General features: G+C 49.4%; 10 protein-coding genes across 10 annotated transcripts; 5 read left to right on the top strand and 5 right to left on the bottom strand.

Annotated features, from left to right (window-relative positions):
- Positions 1 to 1903: 1903 nt before the first annotated feature.
- GGI43DRAFT_113706 (uncharacterized protein) lies at positions 1904 to 2950 on the bottom strand. Its single transcript, XM_083198950.1, has 2 exons — positions 2621 to 2950; positions 1904 to 2568 (listed from the first exon to the last, which is right to left on the bottom strand). Exons 1-2 carry the CDS (start codon positions 2855 to 2857, stop codon positions 2143 to 2145), a joined length of 663 nt encoding a protein of 220 aa, XP_083058252.1. The 5' UTR covers positions 2858 to 2950; the 3' UTR covers positions 1904 to 2142.
- A 1330-nt stretch (positions 2951 to 4280) lies between these two features.
- Positions 4281 to 4545, bottom strand: GGI43DRAFT_410787 (uncharacterized protein). Its single transcript, XM_083206657.1, has one exon. The coding sequence runs from the start codon at positions 4531 to 4533 to the stop codon at positions 4330 to 4332; it is 204 nt and encodes a 67-aa protein (XP_083058251.1). The 5' UTR covers positions 4534 to 4545; the 3' UTR covers positions 4281 to 4329.
- Positions 4546 to 4663: 118 nt separating this feature from the next.
- Positions 4664 to 7924, top strand: GGI43DRAFT_424248 (uncharacterized protein; the record flags this gene model as incomplete). The annotated part of the gene is made up of 6 exons (XM_083208343.1): positions 4664 to 5164; positions 5239 to 5508; positions 5572 to 6346; positions 6414 to 6656; positions 6720 to 6841; positions 6902 to 7924. 6 exons carry the CDS (start codon positions 4664 to 4666, stop codon positions 7922 to 7924), a joined length of 2934 nt encoding a protein of 977 aa, XP_083058250.1.
- A 798-nt stretch (positions 7925 to 8722) lies between these two features.
- On the bottom strand, positions 8723 to 11090 carry GGI43DRAFT_410785 (DEAD/DEAH box helicase). The gene is made up of 2 exons (XM_083206656.1): positions 10825 to 11090; positions 8723 to 10756 (listed from the first exon to the last, which is right to left on the bottom strand). The coding sequence occupies exons 1-2, from the start codon at positions 11050 to 11052 to the stop codon at positions 9017 to 9019; spliced, it is 1968 nt and encodes a 655-aa protein (XP_083058249.1). The 5' UTR covers positions 11053 to 11090; the 3' UTR covers positions 8723 to 9016.
- Positions 11091 to 11116: 26 nt separating this feature from the next.
- On the top strand, positions 11117 to 13379 carry GGI43DRAFT_113613 (uncharacterized protein). Its single transcript, XM_083198945.1, has one exon. The coding sequence runs from the start codon at positions 11375 to 11377 to the stop codon at positions 13283 to 13285; it is 1911 nt and encodes a 636-aa protein (XP_083058248.1). The 5' UTR covers positions 11117 to 11374; the 3' UTR covers positions 13286 to 13379.
- Positions 13379 to 14612, bottom strand: GGI43DRAFT_113620 (chromatin modification-related protein EAF7-domain-containing protein). Its single transcript, XM_083198946.1, has 2 exons — positions 14212 to 14612; positions 13379 to 14143 (listed from the first exon to the last, which is right to left on the bottom strand). Exons 1-2 carry the CDS (start codon positions 14429 to 14431, stop codon positions 13473 to 13475), a joined length of 891 nt encoding a protein of 296 aa, XP_083058247.1. The 5' UTR covers positions 14432 to 14612; the 3' UTR covers positions 13379 to 13472.
- A 2-nt stretch (positions 14613 to 14614) lies between these two features.
- On the top strand, positions 14615 to 18048 carry GGI43DRAFT_410782 (Spc98 family-domain-containing protein). Its single transcript, XM_083206655.1, has 2 exons — positions 14615 to 15017; positions 15100 to 18048. The coding sequence occupies exons 1-2, from the start codon at positions 14897 to 14899 to the stop codon at positions 17943 to 17945; spliced, it is 2967 nt and encodes a 988-aa protein (XP_083058246.1). The 5' UTR covers positions 14615 to 14896; the 3' UTR covers positions 17946 to 18048.
- A 137-nt stretch (positions 18049 to 18185) lies between these two features.
- GGI43DRAFT_113519 (DASH complex subunit Ask1-domain-containing protein) lies at positions 18186 to 19920 on the top strand. Its single transcript, XM_083198944.1, has 4 exons — positions 18186 to 18390; positions 18444 to 18550; positions 18624 to 19590; positions 19674 to 19920. Exons 1-4 carry the CDS (start codon positions 18303 to 18305, stop codon positions 19796 to 19798), a joined length of 1287 nt encoding a protein of 428 aa, XP_083058245.1. The 5' UTR covers positions 18186 to 18302; the 3' UTR covers positions 19799 to 19920.
- Positions 19921 to 20721: 801 nt separating this feature from the next.
- Positions 20722 to 21657, top strand: GGI43DRAFT_424244 (uncharacterized protein; the record flags this gene model as incomplete). Its single annotated transcript, XM_083208342.1, has 2 exons — positions 20722 to 20958; positions 21028 to 21657. The coding sequence occupies 2 exons, from the start codon at positions 20722 to 20724 to the stop codon at positions 21655 to 21657; spliced, it is 867 nt and encodes a 288-aa protein (XP_083058244.1).
- A 2529-nt stretch (positions 21658 to 24186) lies between these two features.
- GGI43DRAFT_385866 (uncharacterized protein) lies at positions 24187 to 24606 on the bottom strand (the record flags this gene model as incomplete). The annotated part of the gene is made up of 1 exon (XM_083203717.1): positions 24187 to 24606. The coding sequence occupies one exon, from the start codon at positions 24604 to 24606 to the stop codon at positions 24187 to 24189; it is 420 nt and encodes a 139-aa protein (XP_083058243.1).
- Between the last annotated feature and the right edge of the window lie 1389 nt (positions 24607 to 25995).

The following is a 25995-nucleotide window of genomic DNA, read 5'->3' as shown; positions in this document are numbered from 1 at the left end:
CAGAAAACAAACGGTGCGTATTGGTGATACATATGGATGTACCACCGGACCAGAACCCGAGGACCCGACGGGCATGGTGAGGACCGTTGGCCAGTATGTTCCAAATTAAGATATTGATATGCAGTTATTACATATGGTCAGTTTCCTGGTGCTTCGCGCATATGAAGGATGAGTTGGTTGGGGCTGGACAACCTACGACGGAGATCAGAGCAACAGAACAAACGCCATGAGGTCATCAAGTATGTAGTCAAGGGAAAAGGAGCTTTGAGCTCTTCCCACTCGGCCCGTGTCGGCTACCAGCTTTTCACTAGATGAACGAACCTGCACAGCCTCTCACTTCCACTCTCTGTTTCCCCTTCTCCGCCGTCCCTGTGTACTGTCGGTCATTCTGTGGGGAAAAAAAGCCATTGAAGAGGGAGGGTTTCGGCAGATTGCGCGCTAGAGTATGTACGTAGGAGGTTATTTGCTTCTTAGCTGCAAGTAACCGGGCACCGGATAAGACGGGATACCGGTTTTTGTTTTAAAGTCGCAGACGGCAAAGGCGGAAAGGTTGGAGGATGGGTCAAGGCCTGGTCCCGTTTGGCGGGGGGAATGTTGATGCGAGGGACTGTCCCCTTTTGTGGTGCTGGACAGACAAGATGATGTCTTTTGTAGACGGTGGTTTGAGTAGTGGTACTTGATACTACCACCAGTGTAACAATTAAAGTAGGACTGGCGTCTTCTCTCTTCCTTTCCATTTCTGATCAAACAAACGATCGTGTCCACTTCAAACGCGACCCCATACGTACCGGATTCGCGGAATGGAATGGAGGCCCCAAAGTCGGTGCTTTCGGCTGGCCTTTGCTGGCGCAGAACCTAGTTGAGCTGAACTGACGGCGGAGTTGGGGCGACAAAATAGGGAAAAGCCGACGGGACTCGAGTGTTTCAGAAAAGCTTGAGATTTTTTCTCTTCTCTATTTTTCTCTATTTATTTTTTGTTGGTAGCACCTGGCCTGGCGTGTGGTGGTCCATACACACTTCTCCAAGTAGGACGTGATAGATGATGGTACTACCCTTCAAATGTAACCAACCACCTTATCTTAAGCTTGTCGCAGCTCCAGGATACACACCTGGTAGACGCTCATTATCTTGCGTAGTTGTTTCGATTAGGCAGGCAGAGTGTGTAGCCGGCCAAATCAATAAAGGAGTAAGACTGGACCACGGCAGAAACCCGCAGTGCGTATCACGGTGGCGGCAGTAATCTTTTTCTCATTTTGAGACACGGCATATTATTTCGTAGCGACTAAGCCAGATGGAGGGAGAGGTGAAAGACACATGTCAGTCCCGCCAACCTCTGCTCGTAATTCATGGTATAGCAAAAAATTGGGGGCCGCTTGTCATAAGCAACCAGCAAACCACAGCTGCACTACCTTGGTAGATTCTTGTATGGTGGCCAGAACAGACAAGTATCTTAGTAAGTATGTAGTGCATCCTGGTCGCATGCCCTATGAGCCTCACGACGACCAGCTTTGGAGTTGTACCTAGCAGCAGTGCTAGCAGGGTTTCCTTCTTCTATCATCTAATCGAACACCGACCGGAACATGCCAATTCCCGGGGCACCGACCCGAGCCTGCTCGTATAATTAGTACAGTACACGCGAAATATCAGAGCCTCGCTTGAGTGAATGAGCCCTCGTTTTGTCAAGGAAAAGGGAAAAAGCTTGGTTGATGTGCGCCCCTCTCTCGCACATGCTCGCACATACTCGTATACAGCAATCGTCATGATTTGCTATTTCCTGGAGGGCGGACCCACTGCATTCGTCGCTGAACCTGAAGATCTTGTTGTCGATCCTGGCATCACAGAGAGATAAAATGCCAGTCAAATCTAGCTAGCAACGCTCCAGCAAGGGAAAGAGAAGGAGGCGAAGAGAATGCGAGCACCGAGACTCATTTGTATGTGAGCTGTTGCACAAATTGGCATCAACACAAGTGCGTACGCTCTCTCTTGGTGGATGATCTGGCTGATCCAAGGTGGCTCAGTGGGTGAGGGCTGCAGAGCTTGCGTGTGCCACGGCGAGAAGCATGGATAGTCCCGGCCAGGCCAAGCCAGGCTATGTAGGGAGTGGACACGACGGTGGAGTCCGGGATCGAGAGCCTTCGTGCCTTATTGTGTAGCGAGTGGGTTCGTCAGAGGTAGAGTGGGCTTGGTTAGCCCGGTAGCAGAGAATCTGATCTTCCCACTGACAAACGCTAGAAGGAAAAGAAGCCAAGAGAACGCAAAAGATGGAAAAAAAGAGAGTGAGAGATTAAACTCTGCGTGCCGACGTCTTCGTGTCCAGAGTGAGAGAGTCGAGGTCGCTCCATCGCCCGCATCGTCGTCTCGTAGTTTCTGATGAGCAGCAGACAACAGGTGCAAAAACGGGTTAGGGGTGCATACAGCTAAGGTTTCGCAGCGAAGCCATTCTGCTGACCACGGCATCTCGTTGGCTCTGGAGATTGGCGGTGCTGCAGGGCCTGGCGTGGATTCAGCCAGTAACGGCCGCGAACTGCGATGTCTGCAGCAGCTTGTGGTGCTACGGCCCTTTGGATGCTAGCCGCATGCCTTAGCATTCGCTAACCAGAGATATCTTAGCAGCACTGACATATGTATAAGTACGGGATATAGCCAAATAGCCATGCCGTGAGCCGCTATTCGGATGCGAAAAGGAAGCGTGCCGTGTCCGCTGGTAATACCGAGCACAGACGATGCTTGGCCTTGTTGTTTTGTGCGGCGGCGAATACCAGGACAAGACAAGACATGGATCCTGCCACAGCTGTCCATCACCACAGGTACGTACCGTGGTTGCGCGCACTAAGGTAAGTTCCATTGGTGGCTGCATCTAACCCCCCCGGCCGCCATCAAAGTACCGAGACCTTGACTACCGCACAGCTGGCCGTATTAGCCTTGACGGCAGCACATTGTTATTGTCCATCATATCCCATCTTGGGACTATCTCTCACGCTCCAAGACAGCCCGCTGCTGCTAATAAAGCGCGCAGCGATATGCTGTAAGCGTACTACGACCATTTAGACCAAGTACTGCCCCATACACAGCACGCACCAGCGGTACTTGTGCCCGACAGCCTGCAGACCCCGGCCAGCGCTTGGCGTGCCTGGCGCCAGCGGCCCACCGCAGGTCTTGCCCAGCAGGCTCTAGGAACGCAGCGCACCTGTCCGGAGAACGGAACTCGAGGCACTAAAATCCCAAGCGTGCACGGAGCCCTGGTGAGGCTTTGCTTCCGTGATGCTGGGCCCGTCATTGTCTCTGGATCTCTTGGGTGGTACAAAGTACCCGTACCTGTACTTTGCCGTTACCCGGGTACACCTGTTGGCAGTAAAAGATTCTACATTCTACATACCTCTACCTGGGCACAAGCAGCAGATGGAGTACAGTGAGTGTGGTGCACTGCATATTGATCTGTCGCACAAAGTAAATGAAGTTTACTCAGGCCACTGTATTAGCATGCATCATCAGTATTAGTAGTAGTACGCTGGAGCGCTGGAGGGTTGCTGATGCGCACAAGAGCGCTCGTGCTTACTTGGCCACGCTGCGACCCCGTAACATTGCATCAAAATGCCCGTGTGGGTGGTGCCGGTGCGGTGCGGTGCAGCGCAGTGCAGCTCCATGCAGCAGCGCAGGCTTTTGTGGCCCTTGTAGCGCTGCTACGGCTGCTGCGTCTCTTGTCTGCGTTGCCCATCGTGTACATGTCGGTATAATCCCTTATTCGTGCGCCTGCATCCTGCTGTGCAACACTGTTCCTTGCTTTCCCGTACCCAGACATGGAACTCGAGTTTGCACAAGGTGGATAGCCCAAGAAAGATGCTGCTAAGAAAGGATCTCTGCTAGCAATCATCTTTTTACCAACCAAGTCCTGCCTGGGTGCTTCCTCGCATCGTCTTACCACTTTTACAGTAGTACCTCAGCGCCTTATCTTAGTGGTACTGTACATAATACAAGCATACTCGTACAAGGAGACGGCACAGCCCTGTTTGAGCCAGTCCTTGGGCTCCCTCAATACTCGTCATAGTATTTGTACATCTTATTGTGGCTTTGATGTGCGCAATCGAACTGAGTCGTATTGAAATAGGAAACTATTCTTAGCTTTCTTCGAGACTGGTCCCATGTAAAGAAATGCAGCTGCGTCAATAGCAGCACTACCTCAGCTGTAGCCTCTTAGGCGGATCGAGGTACCTTCCCACGTCCCGCCAGCCGGTACTTGTACCACGGGGGGCTGCTCAGCGCGGTCCAGGCCCCCGACAATCCCACAACTGACCACTAACCTCGCCTGACTAAAACATTGCCCGGCCTCTCTCAGCGGCCACCCTCTTTTCTGTTCCCTCTTCTCCAATCCGCTCTTCCCACCTCCCCTCTGGCTCTCCAACCTCTCTCGAGATACCTGGAAAAGGGCCTGTGTTTACCGGTTCTTGTTCCTTTTCTTTTCTTCTTCTTCATTTCTCCAGCTGGATTCTTTTCTTTTTCTTTTTTTATCTGTGCCCCGATCGATACCCCTTGCATTTTCAACCCCCCCCCCCAGTCTCGTCCTGCTGATTCCCACCTCTCTGGCCGCCTTTTCCTCTCTTCCTCCCGCCATCGCGAATCGACTCTACCCGACCTCTTGCCCGGCCTTTGCTCCTTCTCGCACACCATGAATAAGCTGGCGAACATGCGCCACTGGTCCGAGAGGATGAGTCCAAACTTCGGCATGGGTCGACCCAGCGTGCCCATGAACAACCTGAACCAGCACTCGAAATCCGTTTCCCAGCCTGGCCTCCCTCTAACGTCTCCCGCCGCCGACGCTACGATACACTACTCGTTCAACATCCCGTTTGCCTCTGATCTGGCTGGTCCCAACACCGAAGACATTCTGCACGCTACCACCGATGCCGTTTTGAGATGGACGCACCCAGAGGACGCACCAGACGATGTCAACATTTTTGAGCTCCCTGCCCATGCCCAAAACCTGGCAAACCTGCGCAGGCTCTGTAGGGATTTGTCCAGCGGACCTCTGCCCATCGAAGCCCAAGTCCTCGTCTCAGCCCCCAATAATGGCAAGAGCCAGCAGATTACCACTGTCTGTCTGACGGGATCCCCGGAGCTCGTCAACAAGAGCCGGGAGACCATTTTGAACGAGATTCCCATCTCTATGGTATGTTCAATCCTTCCCTCTCAAGGGCCCTTGGATATAGTCGCAGTATGCTAACCCGTCATTTACAACTACAGCGATGTATCACAATTGATATCGATGGAAACTTGGTCTGTGACCTGAGCGCTGGCGTACTCAAAAAGCCCGTCTTGGACAATCTGGATTACATCTCTAAATACTGCGGTGTCGACATCTTTCTGTTGGGGCCCAAACTAACCCCAATGGTCGATGGAATGCTGGGTGATTCTGAGATGCGAATGGATCAACGCTGGAGAGTTGCAATCTACGGTGATATCTTGTCGTCCGAGCACGCCAAGGCCCGAGTGCTTGTTCAAATCGACACTCTGGTTCGTACTTTTTTCCCACACAAACCTTTGTATTCGCATCTTCTAACATGACTATCATCTTAGCTTGGCCGAATGGTGGATGGTTTGAAAATCGAATCGTCTCTTCACCAGCTTGTCTGTGGACGACACCGCAAGAACATCAAGCTCATCGAGTCTTCAACCGGGACTGCCATCTATTTCCCTCCTCTGTTCTCGCAAATGTATCGCTACTGCCCACCAAATGCGAATCGGCGTGAACCCGCAGACGTCTACATCACAGGAGACTCTCACCAGGCCCTTGAGATGGCCAAGCAGAAGCTTCTTGAGACAGTTTCTCGCATTCGACTCTTTGTCAAGGATGTCAACATTCCTGCTGCCAAGCTCGACAACATCCTTCTAGGCCGCCTGGACAAGGTCCGCAAGATTCTCGAGGCTAATGGAACGTACATTATGCTTCCTCAATTGGCGTGCCAGCGCACTGCCGTCCGAGTTCACGGAAGTGAGGGCCTGCCGGTAGAACGAACCGTCCGGGAGCTCATGTCACTGGCTGGCCAGTTTTATGGCGCCGGATGGTATCTTCAACAGCCAGAGAACAGGACTCTTCCCGCTCCCCACGAAATTCACTCCATGCTGGCGGATATTTGCGCCAACTCTGATGCTGAGGTGTCTTTTGATAAGGCATCCTTTACCGTCACTGGTGCCGATGACTCTGTCAAGTCTGCCCTGGCCGCCATCTCCGAGTTGAAATTTGCAACCATCGCTCCCTATCAAATTCGTGTCAAGATTGAGCTTGCAAATGAGCACAAGGAGTTTGTGAGCGGTAAGAAGAACGGCAAGATCAACAAAATCATGGGACAAAGTAGGTTACTCCGATCCCACATCGAACTGTTTCGTCGTCGATTTTGAACTAACAAATTATTCTCAAGGCAATGTGCAGATCATTTTTGACGGCTTTAACGAATACAACTTCAACATCGACGTCATGGCTGCCACTTATGAATCCATGAAGCAAGGTCTGACCTTGGTTGAGCAGGAGATGCCTGCGTCTATCTCTTTCCATGTGCCGGATCAGTACCACAAGCGCATCATTGGCATTGGTGGTCAGCACATTCAACGCATCATGAAGAAGCATTCCGTCTTCGTCAAGTTTTCGAACGCCATGGACCGAGGTAAGCAATACGGCGATTCACCAATATATTCCAATGAGAAAGTTACTAAACAACAACTTTTAGGTGGTATGGGACGTGAGGATGACGACATCAAAGTTGACAATGTCATTTGCCGCACTCCGGCTCGCAACGCCCAAAATTTGGACGCTGTCAAGAACGAGATTCTTGAAATGGTTGACCGAGCTGTAAGCCCTTTCAAATAGTCCACAAAAGCAATCATTTGACTAATCTGGATGCTGCAATAGGACTCCGAGTATACTTCTCAGATTGTTAGCGTTGATCGATTGTACCACCGCGAACTGATTGCTCGCCTGTCAGAAATTGACGAGCTTGAGCAAAAGTATAACTGCAAGATCAACTTTCCTAGCACTGAGCAGGCGAGTGACGAAGTCACTGTTACCGGCCCCCAGTGGCAGGTGCCTCATTGCGTTGACGAGTTCCTCGGTATGGTCCCGGATAGGCATGAATTGGTGCTTGCCCGTAGCGCCAAGTTGGTCAAGTTCCTGGAGTCTCCTGAATTTGCACATGATCTTGTCCCCAAGTTGAAGAGTCAGTATGAGGTGGAAGTTACTGTTCATCAGAACCCTGACGAGACCACCGAAGACGGCTCCCCCACTGCTACTCTCCTCTGGGGCTTCACGCGCAACAATGCAGGAGGTCTCCGAGACGCAATCGACTTTTTGCTCGCCCAGTTCGCTACTGCAGGCGTTGAGGCTGATATCGTCAAGGGTTCCATCCCTCGTCCCAAGTCTGATTCGTTTGAAGATACGCTTCAGTATTTTGATTCCAAGCTTCTTCAACACGCACCCGCTTCGGCAGCCGGCGACTCTCCCATCAAGAATGCCTTCAACGCAGACATTGCCCGAGAACGCAGCAGCATTCTTGATCGTCTCAGGCGCCCAGGGAGCATGACGTCCATCTCATCGTTCTTGGACCGCAGAAAGAACAGCTCACACTCGGCCGCAGGCAGTTTCTTCAAGGGCTCTGCCAACGTCTCCAAGTCGTCGCTCATCTCAATCGAATCCACGCGTAGCTTCAACGCCGATCGAAACCCTTGGAACGACAGTGGTGTCAACCTGGCTGATGATGAGAACCCCTGGGCTCGTCCTATGAGCAACCACCACTTCGAGAGCAAGTTAACCATCCCCCTTCCCAAAGACGCCATCACCCCACGCCACACTACCCGCGCGTCCGGTGATAGCGGGCGACCTTCTACTTCACACTCTATGAATTCAGGATACCCCGCCCCCATTGGGCCTTTCCGTTAGACTTTGCCGAATTAGACCCATTACATGCGAATACCCCCCCGGCTGGATATACCCCGGAGCGTCCAAAATTGCATCATTTTCTGGCCTTTCACTTTTGCTGGAGATGTTGGCGCGTTCCTCTTTTTTCTGCTTGTTGCTCTGTTCCGTCCGATTTTTGCGTTTGTTTTTTCTTTTCTTTTTTTCCTATTCAGTTTGCTTTTTTTTTCGTCTCTGTGTGTGTGTTTGTGTTTGTTCCTTGATTGCTGTTTACGAGTCATTTTTCGCTTACTGAATTTCGTGATGTCAATCTTGATGGTTGGTATTCACTTTTTTATACCCATTTGAACGTCCCAGACGTTGAAACATAAAAATTGCGAAGAAAATACCCATAGGCGCAGGAGCCGAAGAACTTGGTTTGCAAGATTGATGATTTTGATTCCCTCATGGGGTTTCGCCAAGTAGCAGCATTGATGAGAGGTGGAAGGTGTTGACCCAGCTGGAAGAAGAGACGTGAAGAAGAAAGGGGAAAGGGGGGGTTCGGTATACGCATTGAAGATGGAAAGCGTTATGTGTGTGAGTGCATGCGTGCATGTGCGTTTTACATTCATGTGGACGGAGACGATCGAATTTTACATCCTAGATGAGAGTTCTGATAGCCTCTGGTTTATATATATCCTTTTTTAAAGGGGGGACACAAAAGTGTCTTTTTTATTTTCCTTCACCATGTACGGTTACGACCTGTCAAATGGAAAGATCATGATACCCATGGCATTAAATTTATATATCCTGAACTGTGTATAAAGTGATGTTGATACAAGTACTATGATTGCGAAGGCAAAATATGATTGATAAAAGAAGCCAGCTGACCTATTTAATATTTTCGTATACTAATAACCATCTCTACACTGCTGCTTTTTATAAACATAGAGAGTATCTGTTTCCACACCATCTATCCTAATCATACACTGCGTTGCTCATATATGTATATATGTTGTATATCCCAATAATGTCATCTTGATAATCACCTAGTCCTCTCCCAAAAAACGCCCAAATAACGCCAGAATCTGGAATAAGCGCTCCCATCAATTCAAAAGATAATTTCCCTTTTTTTCATCAAGCTGACAATGGCCCAACCCTGACGTGCTCCCTATGCCGCCAGCCATCGAGCGTAGTCTTCGTTTTCTCCTTTCTTTTCAGCTCTGCTTCCATCCGCGCGAATAGGCCGCGCGCCCCGTGCTTTAGCTTTGTGATCATGTCGGCTGCTTTGCCCTTTGTTAATTCCATGGTCGAGAGAGGGTTGCTGCCCTTTCCGCGAAGCTTGTTGATGAGATCGACCTGTCCTTGTGTTGGGGGTAGCCTTCTCCACGACTGGCGCCGTTCTATGAAGCTGTGTGGAAAGGCAGTGGCGGCGTAACTGTCGGCGCCGTGGACGGCATCGTCAAAGGTAGCGGCCTTGAGGATCTCGCGTGGAGCACTGTAGGGCGATTTTGCGACGCCCAGTGGAAGGGCTCGGATCTCAACTGCATGGTAAGTGGGTGCTTCTGAGGATTTGCTCTTCTGTTCAGCAGCGATCCTCTCGATCCGGATGTATGATCCGCTAGGGGCGGAGAGGACGAAGCGCTCTGGACCGACCTGGACCCAGGCGTATTGGCTGATGGCGCGGATGTGCCGCTCGCCAGAGGTATCAGCGATGAGATCCAGGACGGAAGAGTAATCGGTGAAGGTAACGGCTGGAGAAGGGCTAGAGCTGGCGCTAGAAGAGTTTCCTTGCTGCTGTTGCTCTGCCTCTGCCGCTTTTTGGTCTTTGATTTTCCGCATGTCATCGACCGAGGCCTTTTCAACTAATTCGTTGGGATCAAGGCCAAACAGCGTCGGAGTGGTGACAATGCCCGTCTCAAGGCTGGAGACCATATCAATGATGTGGCAGTTCTTCTTGTCCGGGTGCAGCCTCATCCCCCGCCCAATCATCTGCACTAGCAGATTGCGCGACCTCGTCGGTCTACCCAGCACGATGCAATCAATGTTGGGGATATCGGTGCCCTCGGTGAAGACACCGCAGTTGACCAGCACGGGGAACTCGCGTTTCTTGAAGCCCTCGAGGATGGTGCTCCTCTCTACTTTGGGCGTATCCCCTGTGACGAAACGGGCGTCGAAGCCGAATTCGCGGAACTTCTTCGTCAGACCTGAGACGTGAGCGAGATCGACACAGAATACGAGCGTGGATTTTCGGTCTGGCGCCTTGGCGAGCCAACTGCGGACGGTGATCTCGTTGATGATATCGGTGTTGACGACTTTGGAGAGCTCGCCCGCTTGAAAGTCGCCGAAAGCGCCGCTCTTAACTTTGGATAGGTTGGCAGAGGACTCGACTGTAGTGAAGATGACGTCTGAAAGCCATTTGTCTGAGATCATGTCGACGTAGTCCTTGTGGTAGACGATCTCGTCAATAGCGGCGCCGAGCTTGACTCCGTCGAATCGAGAGAAAGTGGCAGACACTCCTATCAGGGTAGGTGAGTTGTATCTCTTCTGATCAAGACCGAAGTGCTTCAAAGTCCTGAGATAGCCCGGCGCAACGATGTGATGAGCCTCATCGACAAGGACGAGTTTGAATTTTGAAGGATCGTACTTGTCTAGTCGATCTCTGGACGTAATGCTCTGGATACTGGCAATGGTGATATCTGATGTGCCTGAAGCGTGGAGTGAGCCCATTTCAATCTCGATCCTCTTATTTGGATAGGCAAGCTGGCAGTGCTTGGCTGCTTGCTCTACCAGCTCACGGCGATGAGCCAAGATGAGAGTTTGGTTAGCATTTTTGATACGGTCGGGGACCCTGTCTATGAGCTGAGTGAAGATGACCTTTTTATGAGTTAATAAATTTATTATATATAAAATGGAAATGGGAGATGGAAGAAGAGATGATTTACTGTTTTGCCACTACCGGTGGCCAAGGATATGCCAACTCTCTTATGCCCTCGTTTGAGAGACAAGACTACGGACTTGATGCATTCTTGTTGGTAATCCCGGAGCTTCAGCTTATTGCTGCTTAGAGGAGCGGCCGCCGCCGCATATTGCCTGGCCTGGTAGATCCAGGCTGCAGGAACGCCAGTCGCAGAATTAGGCCGGAAGAGACGTCTCACGACGGTTTGTAGCATTGCACATGGCTAGGTGCTCTCGAGATAATCGAACCGCCTCGAATGAAAAAAAGTTGGTGTAAGAGGAGTCTTCTGTAAATTTCAGCCACTGTGGCGCTAGTGCTCGGTGCTCGGTGAAGCGGCTGAGTCAGCTCCTTGGCTATGAGAAGCATGATTTTAGACTACCCGCAGCACTCAGCTTCATATACTTTTTTTATACCAGACATGACATCAAATTTGACCTTGATCTTTTCCCAACCATAATATTTGGTCCCGATTCGGTCGCTGCTACAATGTTTTCTCTCTCCATCGCAGTCTTTAGCGCCCCAGTGACCGAAGGACCATGGACCAAGATTCCGACTACTCATATGAGGAGCAAGATGCGGCTGCCATCTCATCACCGCGGACCAAGATGAAGGAGGTTTCCGAAAGACTTGCAGAAACTGAATTAAGTACTGGATACGAAGATGAGCTTGAACAGCCAGGCAGCAATGAAAGTGACTATGTTGGAGAAGACGAAGAAGGGTTTTCATCAGCTGCTGAAAGCGAAAGCCAGGAGCTGCGATCGCAGCTGAAGAGACCGCTAGATGATACGGAACCGATATACAGGCCATTTAAACGACAAAGAGGTGAACTGAATTTCGAATACTTGGAGCTTCTAAACAATGAAATCCAGGATGCTGCGAAGCAGAGCTCCTTTGGCGACCTCGTGGCTCTCTTGCCGAGCCATCTCGGCCTCACTCACTGGTCTGCGGCAGAAAAGCAGAATTTTTTCGAAGCGGTAGCACGCCTCGGGAAATATGACCTCCCTGGCATTGCTGCTAAGGTCGGAAGCAAGAGCGTGGCAGAGGTCAGTCACTATTTGGAGTTTCTGCAAGAAGCCTGCGAGTCGAGGCGGCAGCAGGGGTCTCGCGCCACGTCTCGCGCCTTGTCTCGCACCTTCTTGGAGCTTGCGGAATATCCTGCTGCTGTGGAGATTAGCCAACAGTGCTGCCGTGCTGAAGAGGAAGCTGCCGATGAGATTTCGCTTAAACAAGAAGCGCGTGAGGAGATACGGGAGCGAAATCGATGGGGGGATATATGGGATATTACGCCAAAGGTTGCCAGAAAACTCAGCAAAGCCATTCATAAGCAGGACGAAAACTTGGCGAGTATTCCACAGTTTGCTCAGCTATTTCACTCTTCGACATGGTTAGAGCTTTCTTCGCGGATGTTTATGAATTCTTCGATTCCGGGTAACAACTGGAACTCTATAGGCGGAGAACCTCCGTCAATATGGGCGACTACATTCGAAGACTTCCACTCATTAGCTTTATCGGTCACTCGGAGACTTGTTCAGACAACTCTCTTCATTGCAATGTCCAGGATCAGATCGAAAAACATCTGGGAAAAAAAGGTCAGAGACATGGTAAAGCTGCAGGATGTGGAAGCAGCCATTTCGTCTCTGAATATGGCCTCCAAGTTGAATGAATCATGGGTTGGTAGTGCTCGAAGATTACGCCTGGATGTCTATGAAAATCCTCCTGAAGGGGACGAGGAGGTTGACGAAGAGCGCATGACATATGAGGAGATAGAGAAAGCTTTAGCCGGCGAGAACACTGTTGCGCCTGGAGAGCAAGCGCAGCCAGATACCCCCTTTTCCACTCGGCTGAGTGATGTTGAAGACGAAGACTATAATTTGTCGGATATTCCATCCGATTCAAGCAGATCTCCTTCCCCTACAAATGAAGAAGAGCGACAAATCGACATGGAGGCAGTGGAAGTCTTGGAGCACTCCGCCATGGGCATCCGAACTAATAGTGCTACAAGGAAGGCTCTAAAGGCGTGCATAGCGACGGACCGGCAATTGGAGAGACAAGCTGAAGAAAACGATCAATATGCCAGCTACAAGGCAGAGATCGAAATGTGGAACTTGTTACAGAAGAAGCCGCCCATGGATCTGCCTAAAAAGCATGACCCCGGCCCGGTGAGACGATCGAATCTGAGTCTGGATAGCTTTTATCCCAGTGGGCGGGATTGGGCGCGCAGGGTGGCGTATTACAGCGAGTGGGAGACTCTGCCACCGACTGAGCCTGAGTTGAAGCTAGGGTCTATAGAAGAGGAGGTTGTAATTAAGGAAGAAGCTGGTGATGAAGGAGGAGATGAGGCCGAGGAGGAAGACGAGGAAGAAGTCGAAGATGAAGGCAATGAAGCTGAGAGTGCAGATGACGATGATGAGGATGAAGAGGAAAGTAATAATACGGAGCAAGAATAGATGTAGTAAAGAACTGCATCAGGGGCGCACAGCACATAGAAAGAGAAGACAAGCAAGCCATCCTTCTAAGTTTATAAATGTATGATATGTTTGAAAACCGGGTATCTTGACTTTTGATCCAAGGTGCTTTACCAAGTCCACAAAAGAAAATCCAAAGAAACGCCACCATGCAGCTTTATCCAACGCTTTAACCCCCCCTTCCTCGCCCTCTCCTACCTCGTCCACGGCCTCTCCCACGGCCTCTCCCGGGGCCTCCCCTTGCTTGTTTCGGCGCGGGAGTTCCGCTCTCTGCGCTTCCACTATCACTCTCTTCTGAGCCAGACTCTTCCTCCTCCTCGGATTCTTCCTCTTCGTCTTCAGAGTTTTCCACCACCTTTTCTTTTTCCACCTTGGGCTGACTCGTTGCTCTTCTCCGACCCCTCGTGCCTTTTGCTGGCTTTGCCGCCGTTGCCGCTGGTGATGGTGCAGAGGAAGACGCAGCAGCACTCTCAGTGTTCTCGACAGATGCGCCTCTCGTCTTCGATATAGTACTAGCTCGCGCACGCTTCTGTGGAATAGAGGACGGCGGAGGCGAAAGCTCCAGCTGGCGAGGCGAGGTGGGCGCTTCGCTGGGATCCGCGATGGCCCGCTGCAGCATCAATTCGCCGAATTCGTGAAACGGCAGCGAGAACTCGATGTACTTATCCTCGGCCTCGTCGTCGTCAAAGTTTTCTCGCTCGTCAATCAGGTCGAGGTCGTAGTAGGTGCGTAGTTTTTCCCAGATGTAGGGAATGCGCGTGTGTCGGTGGATGTCGGGATCGATGCCGTGGTTGCGCAGGTGTTCTGAGATTGCTATCATTCGAAAGTGCTTGTGCATTCCTAAAATCGGCATGTCTGGTCAGCACGGGAATTCACAATCGCTCTCTCTTTCACGAGACGAGACTGACCAGCAGGTTTCCAGCGAATGACGCCTTTGAATAGCGAGGATATCTGATCATCGGTCCAGAGGTTGTCGTATGGAGTGACGGGTATGATTGGTTTGAATGCCGAGGATAGAAATCCCGGGGTCGCGCTTAATCGAGGCGTATCAACATCCATGGCGCTGTCTTCTCTGATGGTGGTTGGCGTTGAAGACACCTGCAAGCGCGAGCGCTTCTTTGGAGGCATTGTGGCGCAGTTTCAGGGCCTGTAGGATGGTGTGTAATAATATTTAAAAGAGAGGTAGGTGTGGTAGAAAGAATATCAATTCTAATTGATGCGCGGTTCGAGATGCATTGAGTAGACAGGCAATGCTGACGATGGATAAAAAAGAAAAATAAGACAGAGCTTAAAGGGTAAAGTTTTGGTGTTTGTTGCAGAGAGCAAAAAGCATGAGATCATTGCTAGCTCTGGAGCTATCAGCCACTAAGCTTCACTGACAGCTGATTGTTTGTTAGTGGCTGCCAGCACTGGCACGAACTGCCCGCAAAACAAACAGGCCGACTTGGATGTTTCTCAACGTCAATACCGCCAAAGCTCCAGGGCTGCCCTTCTTATTGATTCGACAAACGCGATTTGCGCTGATGGCCTCAGTTGGCGCTTCTGCCGCATTTTTTTCTCTATGCATCAATTGCTGAAGCGCGCGAGGAAGCCATGGCCAGCGATGGCTCCGACGAATATGTCTTTGCCATTCCCAACTTCTGGCAGCCATCGAAGCTGCTGCTAGACCTGGGGGCAGAGGCGCCCTCGAGCTTTTTTGCCAACGATCTCACAAGTATGCCATTGGCCTTCTGACACATGTATTTTCAAGTTTTATGAGTTTCTGAATGCTTACCTTACTCTCTCTGCGCGGCTAGATGCCTTGTCAAAGACAGACTCTGACCCCTTCGCGCTCGATCCCTTGTCACCAACCAACGATGGCTTCTTCAAACTGCTGCCGCTACACGACGTCCTCAAAGGGCATGCCGAGACGGACAGCGAAAACACTTCGGCCCTATCTCTATCCCAAGTTTCAGAACCTATAGAACAGCCAGAAAAGCCGTCGGACGAGGCCCCAGCGGCACTTGATAGTGACGAGAATGAAGAAAGCGACGAGAATGATATATGGCTGGAGCCGAGAATACCTGCCAAGCCGAAACCTCCGTACAGGACGTGGAACGGCTTCTTATCCGGCAATACAGCCAAAAAATTCCAGCCCATGATGGTCAGCGAGGCTGGTCCCGCTGCCTACGATGCCCTCCTGCGTTCTCCAAACGACCCGATGAAGCTCAAGAATACCGATACCCCTGTTGTGGATACCAAAACATATTTGTCTTCTCTGCTGGCTTTGGCGCTCGGTGGAGAGTCCGTCCTCTATACTAGAAAGGACGGCACGCAAAGCCTCAGGCCTGCACTGCCCAAAATGAGGGCCTCGGGATATTCTAGCCATGTCCTCCTGGCGCTCGAGAACAAGTGCTTGAGATGCGGAAACACCCTGATGGGCCTGCGCGCGTTTGTGGAATCGGCCTTCCTGGAGCATCCAAGCCGATGCGGAGTAGCTCTCGCCAGTACTATCAACCAGGTTCTCCAAGTTGTCCAAGAATGGGTGGCTTTTCATGGACGAAACCCTCGCTCGCTTCTGCAGCTCCAAGCTACCGTCAACTCTGTTGTGGCTATCCTTCGGCCATTCAAAGCTCTCATGGCACATCTGCGCAACGGCATTACGGACGAGGATATTTTGAACCTCGTGTTTCACCAAGCATACTCTGTTGATAACAACGAAGAGTATCTCCGTCAGATTATGCGGGAGGTACTGCGGAGAGTTTCTGGGCCTTGGATCGAGTTTCTTGAAGAGTGGATAGGAACAAGACGCGAGCAAGGCTTACCTTTTACCAAGTCCAACCTAGGAGAAAGTAAGGGATTTGTCAAAGTCGAGGCACGAGTCTTTAGGGATGATTTCGGCCGGGAGCTTGCAGAGGTTGATTACGTCTTGGACCCAGCGAAGATGCCCCCTTTTATGCCCGAGGATGTGACTGAGACGATATTTGAAACTGGGCGCAACTTGAGATTCATCCGATCGTTCCATGAAGACCACCCACTGGCTCAGCAAGATGTCATTGCATCTAGCGATCCTCCCCAAGCCAAATGGCTTTACGATTGGGATGCTATATTGCGCCTTGAAAGTCGTGCCGTTGCGTACCGTGACTCTTTGATCGACGCCATTCGATCGAGCCGTGATGGTTACTCTCTGGATCCCATGGCAGGATCCATTCAGTCATTGGCTGATAAATCAACTTCTATTCTTTCATTCTTTGGATTGGACCAAATCGGAATGGAAGAGCGCATTGCAGCATCTATTGAGCAGTTTGCTCAACCAGTTGCCACCCACGATTCAGAAGATACTCTAAGTAGGATCGTGCGCGATCGACTTTCTGGGACACATATATCGACAATTGAACTCTCCAATTCTACCCCTCACTGGACATTACTCCCCGTCCTTTCTTTCGGCGTAATTGCTTCGGCACAGGCCCAAGTAGTCAATAAGGAGACTCTCAAGCTCCTTTTTACTGAACACAACTTGCGAGATCACCTAAGACTACAGCGAGAATGTCAACTTTTGGGAAGTGGGCTTCTTTGTAGCCGCCTCTCTCACGCCTTATTCGATCCCAGTATGGATACGGCGGAGAGACGTTCAGGAGTCGCGAGGAGAAGTAACGTCATGGGCTTGCGACTGGGAGGGCGCGACAATTGGCCCCCAGCAAGTTCAGAGCTGCGACTGGCGCTGATGGGTATACTTACTGAATGTTATGTCGCTAATCAAAATGATGAACAAGCGGGAAGGAGTGGGCGCCTTTTTGACAAAGGGAAATCTGGTTTGCCAGGTGATATGAGTTTTGCTATAAGGGATCTATCCGAAGAAGAAATTGTCAAATGCACCAACCCCGACAGCCTTGAAGCCTTGGACTTTCTTCGTCTGTCTTATACAGCGCCGCCGCAGCTAAGCCCTATTATCACGCCGATGAATTTGCTACAGTACGACGGCATCTTCAAGTTTCTATTGCGGGTCTTGCGAATGACATTTGTCGTTAACCAGCTCTTCCGCGACACCAACAGCTTGGCCCGTGACTGGGAGGATCCTGACGACGCAACACTACGGTTTGTAAAAGAAGCCCAGCATTTTGTGGCCAGCGTGTCGACATATTTCCTCGATACAGGCATCGCTGTCCCCTGGAGAGTATTCGAGAGGAAACTAGACCAGATAGAGTCAGACCTCCGCCGGCCAACTACGAGCAGTTCATCAGAGGATATTCAGAGCCCGGATAAACTGCAAGAGTTTCACTCTCTCGTCCTGGATCGAATCATGCTTGCCTTGTTCCTCAGAAAAAGGCAGCAGCCGGTACTGAAGCTGCTAGAGGACATTTTTAATACCATTTTACGATTTGCCAAGCATGTCAGGCTAAAATGGCTCAGAAGTCAAGGAGAAGAGACAGACTCTGAGACAAAGGCAGAGGCGGATCCCTCAACTTTATACGCGGATTTCAAGCGGAAAGTGCAAATTTTCATCACAGTGTGTCGTAGCCTCTCAGAGAAGGCTCGTCGCACAGACGGTAAGAGAGGGAGAAAAGATAGGATATTTAAGGAGCAGTACGGGACTGGCGATGATAGCATGGTTGCGCAGCTCCTGGTGAAGCTTGACATGTTTGATTACTATCTCAAGCGATAGATGACGAACGGGGCGTCAAATATATTTAACGTAGCTTTTGCAGAAAAATAATAATAAATTTATATTAACTCTTCATTCCTTCGATTTGATGCGACACAGACCCTTTACAACTCTTCGTACCTTAGTCTAAAGCTGTTCGCTGCCCCTCCATTGACCAGCCGCTAAAGAGCACCCAATTTTGGTGCCCCTCCGCGCGTCTCCACGCGACCGAGACTAAGACTACCTAAGCTAAACAATGACGGTCGATCCCGCCAAGCATAGCAGCGCATGAAGCATTCCGTCTGTTTTCAACCTTTTCATGTCACGGACTATTAATTAATCGCTTTTAATCTGCGCCTCTGAGCCAATTACAACAACATGGCTCAACAAAACACCGCTCCCCGCAATCTGAGCTTGACGGAAGAGCTCGAGAAGCTAGAGCAGTCTATAACTCTAACTCTGCAAGGTAGCTGGAATTCCTGCTTCTTTGGCTGTACTACGAAGCTAAATATGATCTAGAGATTGACCACAACTTCAGCAAAGCTCATCGCATTGTCACAACCGGTATCTTGCCAGTGGTAGAACGCTATGGAGAACATTCACGAGCTGTCTGGGAGGCATCCAAGGTATGGCGGCAGCCCAAACGAGCTCCCAATGGCATGTGCATGACAGCTAGCTAATTGTCCTTTCCCCCGTCAGTTCTGGAAACAATTCTTCGAATCCTCTGCGAATGTATCCCTATCCGGCTATGAAGACCAAGCTCACGACAACGAACACGACGTCAGTGCCGCAGAGAGCAGCGCCATGAGGGATGAGATCACGATCGATGTGACTGCCGATCTAAACGAGGAGGCAGCGAAAGCGAATGCGTCGGAGCACCACTCAGAACTACATGGCGACGAAACAATGCTGGACGACGCTGAGCTAGCAGGGAGCACGCCCCGACCTCCGTCGACAAAACCTATCAAAGCCGAAATCCAAGCCGAAACATCTCAGGTTGAGTCCTCTTACGAAGCTATGAGACGAGAAATGCAACAAGAGGAGGATGTCGAGATGGCCGAAAATGAACAGGAAGAAGAGGAAGAGGAAGATTCATCCATTGTGTTTGCCCAACATACAGCGCGGTTACCAGATATTTCAGGGACGCCAAAGGGGGCGACGCCAAAGAAGCTACCTAACATATTCAACAAGGATGGATCAGTCCAAAGACATGGCCAGAAGGATCCCCTGCTTCATCGTGTTCTTGACAAGTCATACCGCCTACAGGCTACACCTCACAAGTCAACCATTCGCATCTCACCATTGAAAGGAAAGCAACCAGAGCTACAGCCGCAGAGGAGCGCATGGCAAGACCCCATGTCGTCTCCCGAAATTGCTATCCCGCAGTTGAGAAGCGAGGCATTCATGTCCCCGTATAAGAGTAACGCACGGCAGCGCCTGGCGGCGGCAACCCAGGCTCCGAGAACGCCTGGCGTCAGCGTGCAGACTCCAGCCACTGCGAAGAAGACACGGGATGCGTTTGCGACAGAGGGCAGCACTGCCGCCGGTTCTAAGAGAAAGGCGGATGAGATTAATTGGGAGAGCGATGATGATGATAATCTCGGAATGAGTCCGCCCAAGACAATTCAGTTTGCACTGCCGCCCTCGAAATTGCTTCAGACGCCAGGTGAGTTTACTGATACTCGATGTCAGGAAATATTCTTTTTAAAGAAAGCATACTGACCATTCTTGTCTTTTTGTTTCATACAGCAAAAGAAGCTAGTAAGAGGATTGTTGATGATATTCTACTCGACGCTGGGGCGGGAGCAGACTCCTCCGAATATAGTCCATCTATGGTTAAGATGAACGAAGACATTCTCAACGATAGCTTTTAGGCGAAAAGAATAGAAAGAAAATATCGTTGACCCAGCAAGCTTAACAAAACACTGACGGTTTCTTGTGAAAGTACCTAGGTATATTAATACTCACCTACTTCGCCAGGCTTGGCGTATTCGAAATCATCATGTGCACTTATGGGGTGCCTTGAAGAATATTCTATTATGGAGCTAGATTCTTCACAGAATCTATAACCTTTTTAGCTAAATCACATTGCTTCTTCCACTCTGAGATCGTCGGCTATGTGTCAGGATAGCACATGGGTGTCTCACCGATATCCGGACCCCGCCAAGAGACAACATCGGAATATTACCAATGTACCGGTACTCTGCATAAAAAAAAAAAAAGAAAGTCACGATGCGCCGCAACAAAAAAAAAAGGGCGCAAAGCCCTCGGCCATGAGCAGACTAAAATGTTCAAGCCTGAAGTTCCCGATACCCAGCATCCGCACTAAATAGGAAGAGGAGAGGGGTTTTTATGCAAGGGAGGGCAGCCTGACGCTTCGTTTTCCTCTTTCAGCTGGGCAATGTCTAATTACCTCCTCGAAAGGTGATGTTAGACTGAATCGCGAGCCCGTCGTTTTGTGGTGTTGCGAGTGTCAGGGTGTGTGGTGACTATTGTCTGGGGCAGTCATGGCTATGGCAAGCCACTGTCTCATCCAACGCCCCTATTACTCGCTTTCTTTCCTCTCTTTATCTCTAGTCTTCCTTGTCTCTTTTTATCTTTATTTTGATTTTATTTTCTCTTTCCTCTTGTTCTGTTCTTCTTCCTATCTTATCTCCTCTTCTCCGGCTTTTTATTTTGTTTTATTTCTTTCATTCGTTCTTATATCCTTTTTCCCTCTTCCAATTATATCTTCCTTCTCTGTAAATGGACTCCTACCATGGACACAGCTACGATGGACAGCAGCAAAGAGCCTTCGATGGACCGTATTGTGGCTGAACATATTCACCAAAGAGCAATGTCTACCATCTTTCTCAATGAAAAGCTTATGAAAGGACCACCCCGGTTCAGGGAGGCAGACCTGAAGGATCCACGCCTCCGTCACTGCGCCTTTGACCCAGACACTATCGTTTTTGAATCTCGAATTGGAGGCGGAAAAGACGGATACGTCTGGAGGGTTAAATTTGGCGACGAGGGACCATTTGTCTTGAAGGTTGTGAGTAACGACTCAGTTTAAACGATGGTTCTATTCGCTCACTAATTGTGGTGACGTTACATCGAATAGTTTTGGGATCAAGTACCTCCTCTCAAGGCTGGGGACTATTATTCGATGCAGCGAGAGTGCCAGAATGCTGCCGTCCTTCAGATGATGGAGGCAGCCGTAGCAACAAAGCCAGTTCTTGTGAACGCTCGCCCTGAAACAAAACAGGCCGCCATGGAGAACTACCTATCATTCTCCGAAGAGTATTGCTCCCCAAGATATACCAGAGATCTTACCGAGGCAGCTGCACGCCCGAGGACCAAGCTCATCTCATCATTACCACGTATGGCTAAATGCTATGGCTGGCTTAAGCTACCTAACGAAGTTTGGATTGATTTGCCATCTGATCTGCAAGCCGAGCACGAGGATCCCAGAAAGATCAGAACGCTTTTTGAAAATCACATGGGCTGCGTGGCGGTTATCTATGAGCTAGTTGAAGAAGGTGAAAACGAAATAGACACCGTGGAAGATGTCGATACCTTTCTATGGCATGCTGGTTTTGCCTATGCGATTGATCCGCATCCAAAGAATTGGAAAAGTGGCGTCTTAGTCGATCACTCCGAAATTGTCCATATTCGCGGATACAACTGGAATATGGGAGACTACATTGGGAGAACAGCGGAACAGATACTAGAAAACGAGGTCATTGAATAATAAAGGACTCGTCCAAACGCAGACAGCATCTTCTAGAGCTTTTCTATTTTCAATAGATATTACGGCGTGGATGAGAATGGCACGGCATAAACTGGATGGGGCAATGAGGGGTCTAACGGCTTAGACGGCAACTAGATTAGACGGAATCATTTGGGGTACGACACTGGCCGTTCAACGGGTTGAACTTTGACATGAATAGCGATATGGAAGAAATTGATATTTGATCTACGTTTATTTGTCTAACAAGTATAGGCTGATGATGTTCCCTGCCATTTTGGAGAAGGAGAGCTGACATCTCTGCCTCGCCTCTGCCCCCAAGACGGCTGACTCCCTCGTCTATCTATTCATACCCCTTTTTATTCAGCTCTACACAATTACTTGTGCGGCTGAATCCAGAAGCTAAATCCAGAAATGTCATTACTTTTTGCATCCAGAAGCACTATCCCCATATCAACGATACGTGCTAAATAGTGAACCACTCAGAGTCCAAGACACGGCACGGTAGCGCTTCAGCATGACGCAAGGGAGGCTGCTCCAGCTTTTCGCACCACATGAGCATGAACACAACAAACGAAAAAGCCGTTAGGTGTCAGTTGTTCGGTATCGCTGGTGCGGAGTAACCCCTGCAAAGCAGTTTTTTGCGGGAATGGGATGTCACCATCGTCATCCTCCCTTGGATGAGGACATGATGCGATTGGACGCCATGGGAAAGCTCTGCCTGTCTCGTGCTTGGGAAAAAAAGAGAAGAAGAGAAAATCAGCGCCGCTAATGCTACGGTGACATTATATGAAGGGAGAAACTGAGTAGAGGCAGGCTGTGATAGAAGTATCAGTACTTTAACAGTAGACAGAGAAAAAAATTGAAATATAATTGATGTATTTACACGATACCGAACATGAAGCCAGCCCCAGCAAAAAGATGAGACTGGGAGGTTTCTTTTTTTCTTTTGCTTCTTTCTTTTACCGCTCTTTATGCAAGACATGCCTCCCTGCCGCTAAATTCTAGCCACGAGAGCAGTGCAAGGCTCAGACATTTTTTTTTTTTCCGCAGACGAAAGTCTCAGCCCAATTTTTCTAGGCGCCCGGAAATCCTACGCACAATGCTACCTTGTGCTGCCGCATTGGGAATTAGCCGGGGAAAGAAGTCGTCGGAACTGAAGCCGTTGGAGGCCCCCAAGAGGTCGGAGCTAGGGAGGGTGTGAGTGTAAAATGATATTAGGCGATATCCGACAGGATGGGGTGAGGCGAGGAGATTGGCTGAGGGTTGGATGAGGATTGGGTGAGGATGGGATGACATTGGTGGTTTATGGTGGTTTGGGTGGAATGACTAAGTCTGGGGTAGCATCTTGCAAGTATTGAGGGTATATGATGTTCAGTAGCAGTAATATGGCTGTGTAAGTGATGTTGTATCTCGTAATAGGAAGTTGGTAGTATATGGTACTTTCTATCGCTCTCTGCCGGGTATCATGGCGATCTATTTTCTGAAAAGAACCTAAGAAAGTATGCTAGATCGTGTATGAGGAAGTATTACTAGCTTACTAATGTATGGAGGGCCGCATAATTCTTTGAATATGTATGCTTTCTCGCTTCAGAGACTAGTTGTTGTCTTCTTCAATATAAGGATCAAGGCCGATCAAGCGGAATCTTGCCCATTTTTAATTGCTGAAAAAGTATTAGATAGAGACGTATATGTAGCGTTTTAGACTGATGTAATTCTTTGTACTTTCAGATATAGACCCTAGTATTTAAGCTAGGTTAGGTTAAAGGGACAATATAGATATTGGCTTAACTGGAAGTTTACTTCCCTTTGGTCTTGGACTTTACTGAACATAGGGATCTGCGCCTAGTAGTATCAATAATATTTCTTTTCGGGCCGTTAAGTTATTGTGCAGCCTTCGCAGATAGCTAAAGTAGTTTAGGTACGTACAGAAAGACAACTCTATAGTCTATCATGCATTAAGCATAGGAGATCGGTCTCAGGCCTCATAAAAAAAAAGGATTGTAACGTATAGTGAGACTTGATGTATTCTCTAAGCTCTAGGTTATAGCAATTGTAAGTGTAGAAGTATGTATACTTGGGAGGGGTTATGTGACCTCACAGAGCGCCTAGCTAAAGCAATTTCGGAAATATCATCACCTATTAAATGTTCCTATTAGTTCACAGTCCAAAGCGATCCCCCCTTTGGAAAAGGAGAGCTATTGTTAAGCATCATAAGTAATGTTTCAACGCTAAAATAAAGAGCAATTATTTAAACAGTCAAAGTGGAGAATTGTTCATTAGAATCGAAAGAAATATAAATATAAAATTCAACTATGATATCTATTCAAAATGCCCATAACTCATCATTACATTCGCCTAATTCCATTATCATGCCATGCTCTTTCACGCTTTTTACTGTATATCTCGAAACCCTCTTTCTCGGGAATGAATAACAAAAGAAAGAAAACAAAAGCCCAAAAGAAAATGAGTAGTATCTCAAAAAGAATTGAGTAATGTCTTGTGTCTGTGTGTGTGTGTGACGTCTTGTGATCATCGGAATCCACCACGAGGCACCACGCTCTCATTAATGTTGGGAAATCTTGGTTCTTTGCGTGATGAGGAGCTCTTTGATGGTGATGAGCTCTTGCTCTTTCCTCCTAATAGAGCTCTCTTCTCAGTGGCGACAGAAGACAGCGAAGCAGTTTCGCTTCTGTCGTCAGCTCGGAGGTAGGCCTCATCTCGGCGCTGTCCGTGAAGAATGCCGTTGAGCATCTGGCCTAGGCCGCGACGCTCAAGGCTTGCAGAGCGAGAGCCAGAATGAGAAGTGGAAGAAGAAGAAGTAGAATTTTCAGCCTTTTTGCCCAGAGAAGGTCCAGGACGTTCAGCCTTGCCAATAGAGAGGCCGCCGTGGTGTCCAATGAGAGACATGTTGTTGGTGTTGTCAGAAGAGTTGCCTGAGTTGCTGTTCATTTTGGTTGGCTTGGTGTTTTTAATTGTTGATGGAAGGGAGATAGTGAGCATACAGTTGAGAATCAATTGTGATTGATTGTTTGGATTGTTTGAATTGTTCGTCACAAATTGTGTAAAGCGTGCTGGAAAGCAGTTGCTTTATAGAAGTTGTAAGAGTAGTAGAGGTTGTTATTGTTGCTTTGATCTGATGGATCTGGTTGAGCTGATTGATGTCTGCCTGAGATAGTCCTCAACAACAAGGCATCAGCGAATCTATATATACTCGAATCTGGCCGTAGATAAACTTCAAACCTCTCCTTAGCCCTACCAATGACATCTCCAATTGGCAACCCAGCAAATTACCAATGACTATTATGTGGCCCGGCCCACAGCCTACATCACGGCCACGAGGCTAGCGCGAACTGGTCGACGCCAAGCCGATTGTTTCCAGAAAAATTTTGCTCTCCATCGCCCTCATCTGACATTCTGACACGCTAGACGATGGTAAAGGTTGCTTTGTAAACGTATCAGGACTCCGTAACTCCATAACAGAGTCACCGCTAGCCAAGCCGCACGCACACAGCCCGCCCGCTTGAGCTTTGACTCATGGGCGGGTCAGCCGTCGTTCCGGGTACAAGTTGCGCGCCAAATGGGTCACGGCACCGAGCGAAGCTTGTCTTGCGGGGATGCTGGAGACGACAGCGAGTGACGAGTTGACAAGCCAGCAGGGGGGATGACGAGTTTCTGCCTGAATGGCGGCCTTTTTCTGAAGGCCGGCACTGCCAATTCCTACACGAAATCGGCCAATCAGTATGAGGCCATTTGCTTACAGGATGCCTACGCAGACGCCTACGCATACAGTTGGGAGACTATCAACCAACATACATGACATTCCTGCGATAGATGGCAGATGGATGGGTAGCAATACATACGTATGCCCTATACGGCGATGCCGACCGTAAGGCTGTAGACTATACCTCAGCCTCTTCCTACGCAGAACCCATTGCCAGCCAATAGAGGCAATGTACCTTTGTGAGAAAGAGTGAAGCCATTCACGCTGTATACATGTACTTGCACCGACAACTCGCAGCCACAGACAGGCTAGCAAAGCTGGTGCCTGAGCCATCTCAGCCCCTCTACTGCGGGTGCTGACACACAATTTCGTAGGCGACAGAATGCTTAAAAAGATGCCTATACAAGATCCACCGCCCAGCCAAAGGCTACAAGATTCTTTTCTTTTGTTATTAGTGAAAAGGGGCATCGCCATCATCATGAGGATGCCTTGATGCCACATAGAGGCCGCGCCAATGAGCACTACATTGCCTATTAGAGTAACAGGCGCGCAGCTAGCTAAACAGATAACCGCTCAATCAACTCTGGTGACGACAACTTGGTACGCAACGCTGGTAT

The sequence above is a fragment of the Trichoderma evansii genome, assembly GCF_050947405.1.
Source record: "Trichoderma evansii strain SZMC 28006 chromosome Unknown GGI43scaffold_17, whole genome shotgun sequence".
Classification (NCBI taxonomy): Eukaryota; Fungi; Ascomycota; class Sordariomycetes; order Hypocreales; family Hypocreaceae; genus Trichoderma; species Trichoderma evansii.
The sequence above is the reverse complement of the archived record's forward strand: the minus strand, read 5'-3'. Positions and strand labels throughout refer to the sequence as shown.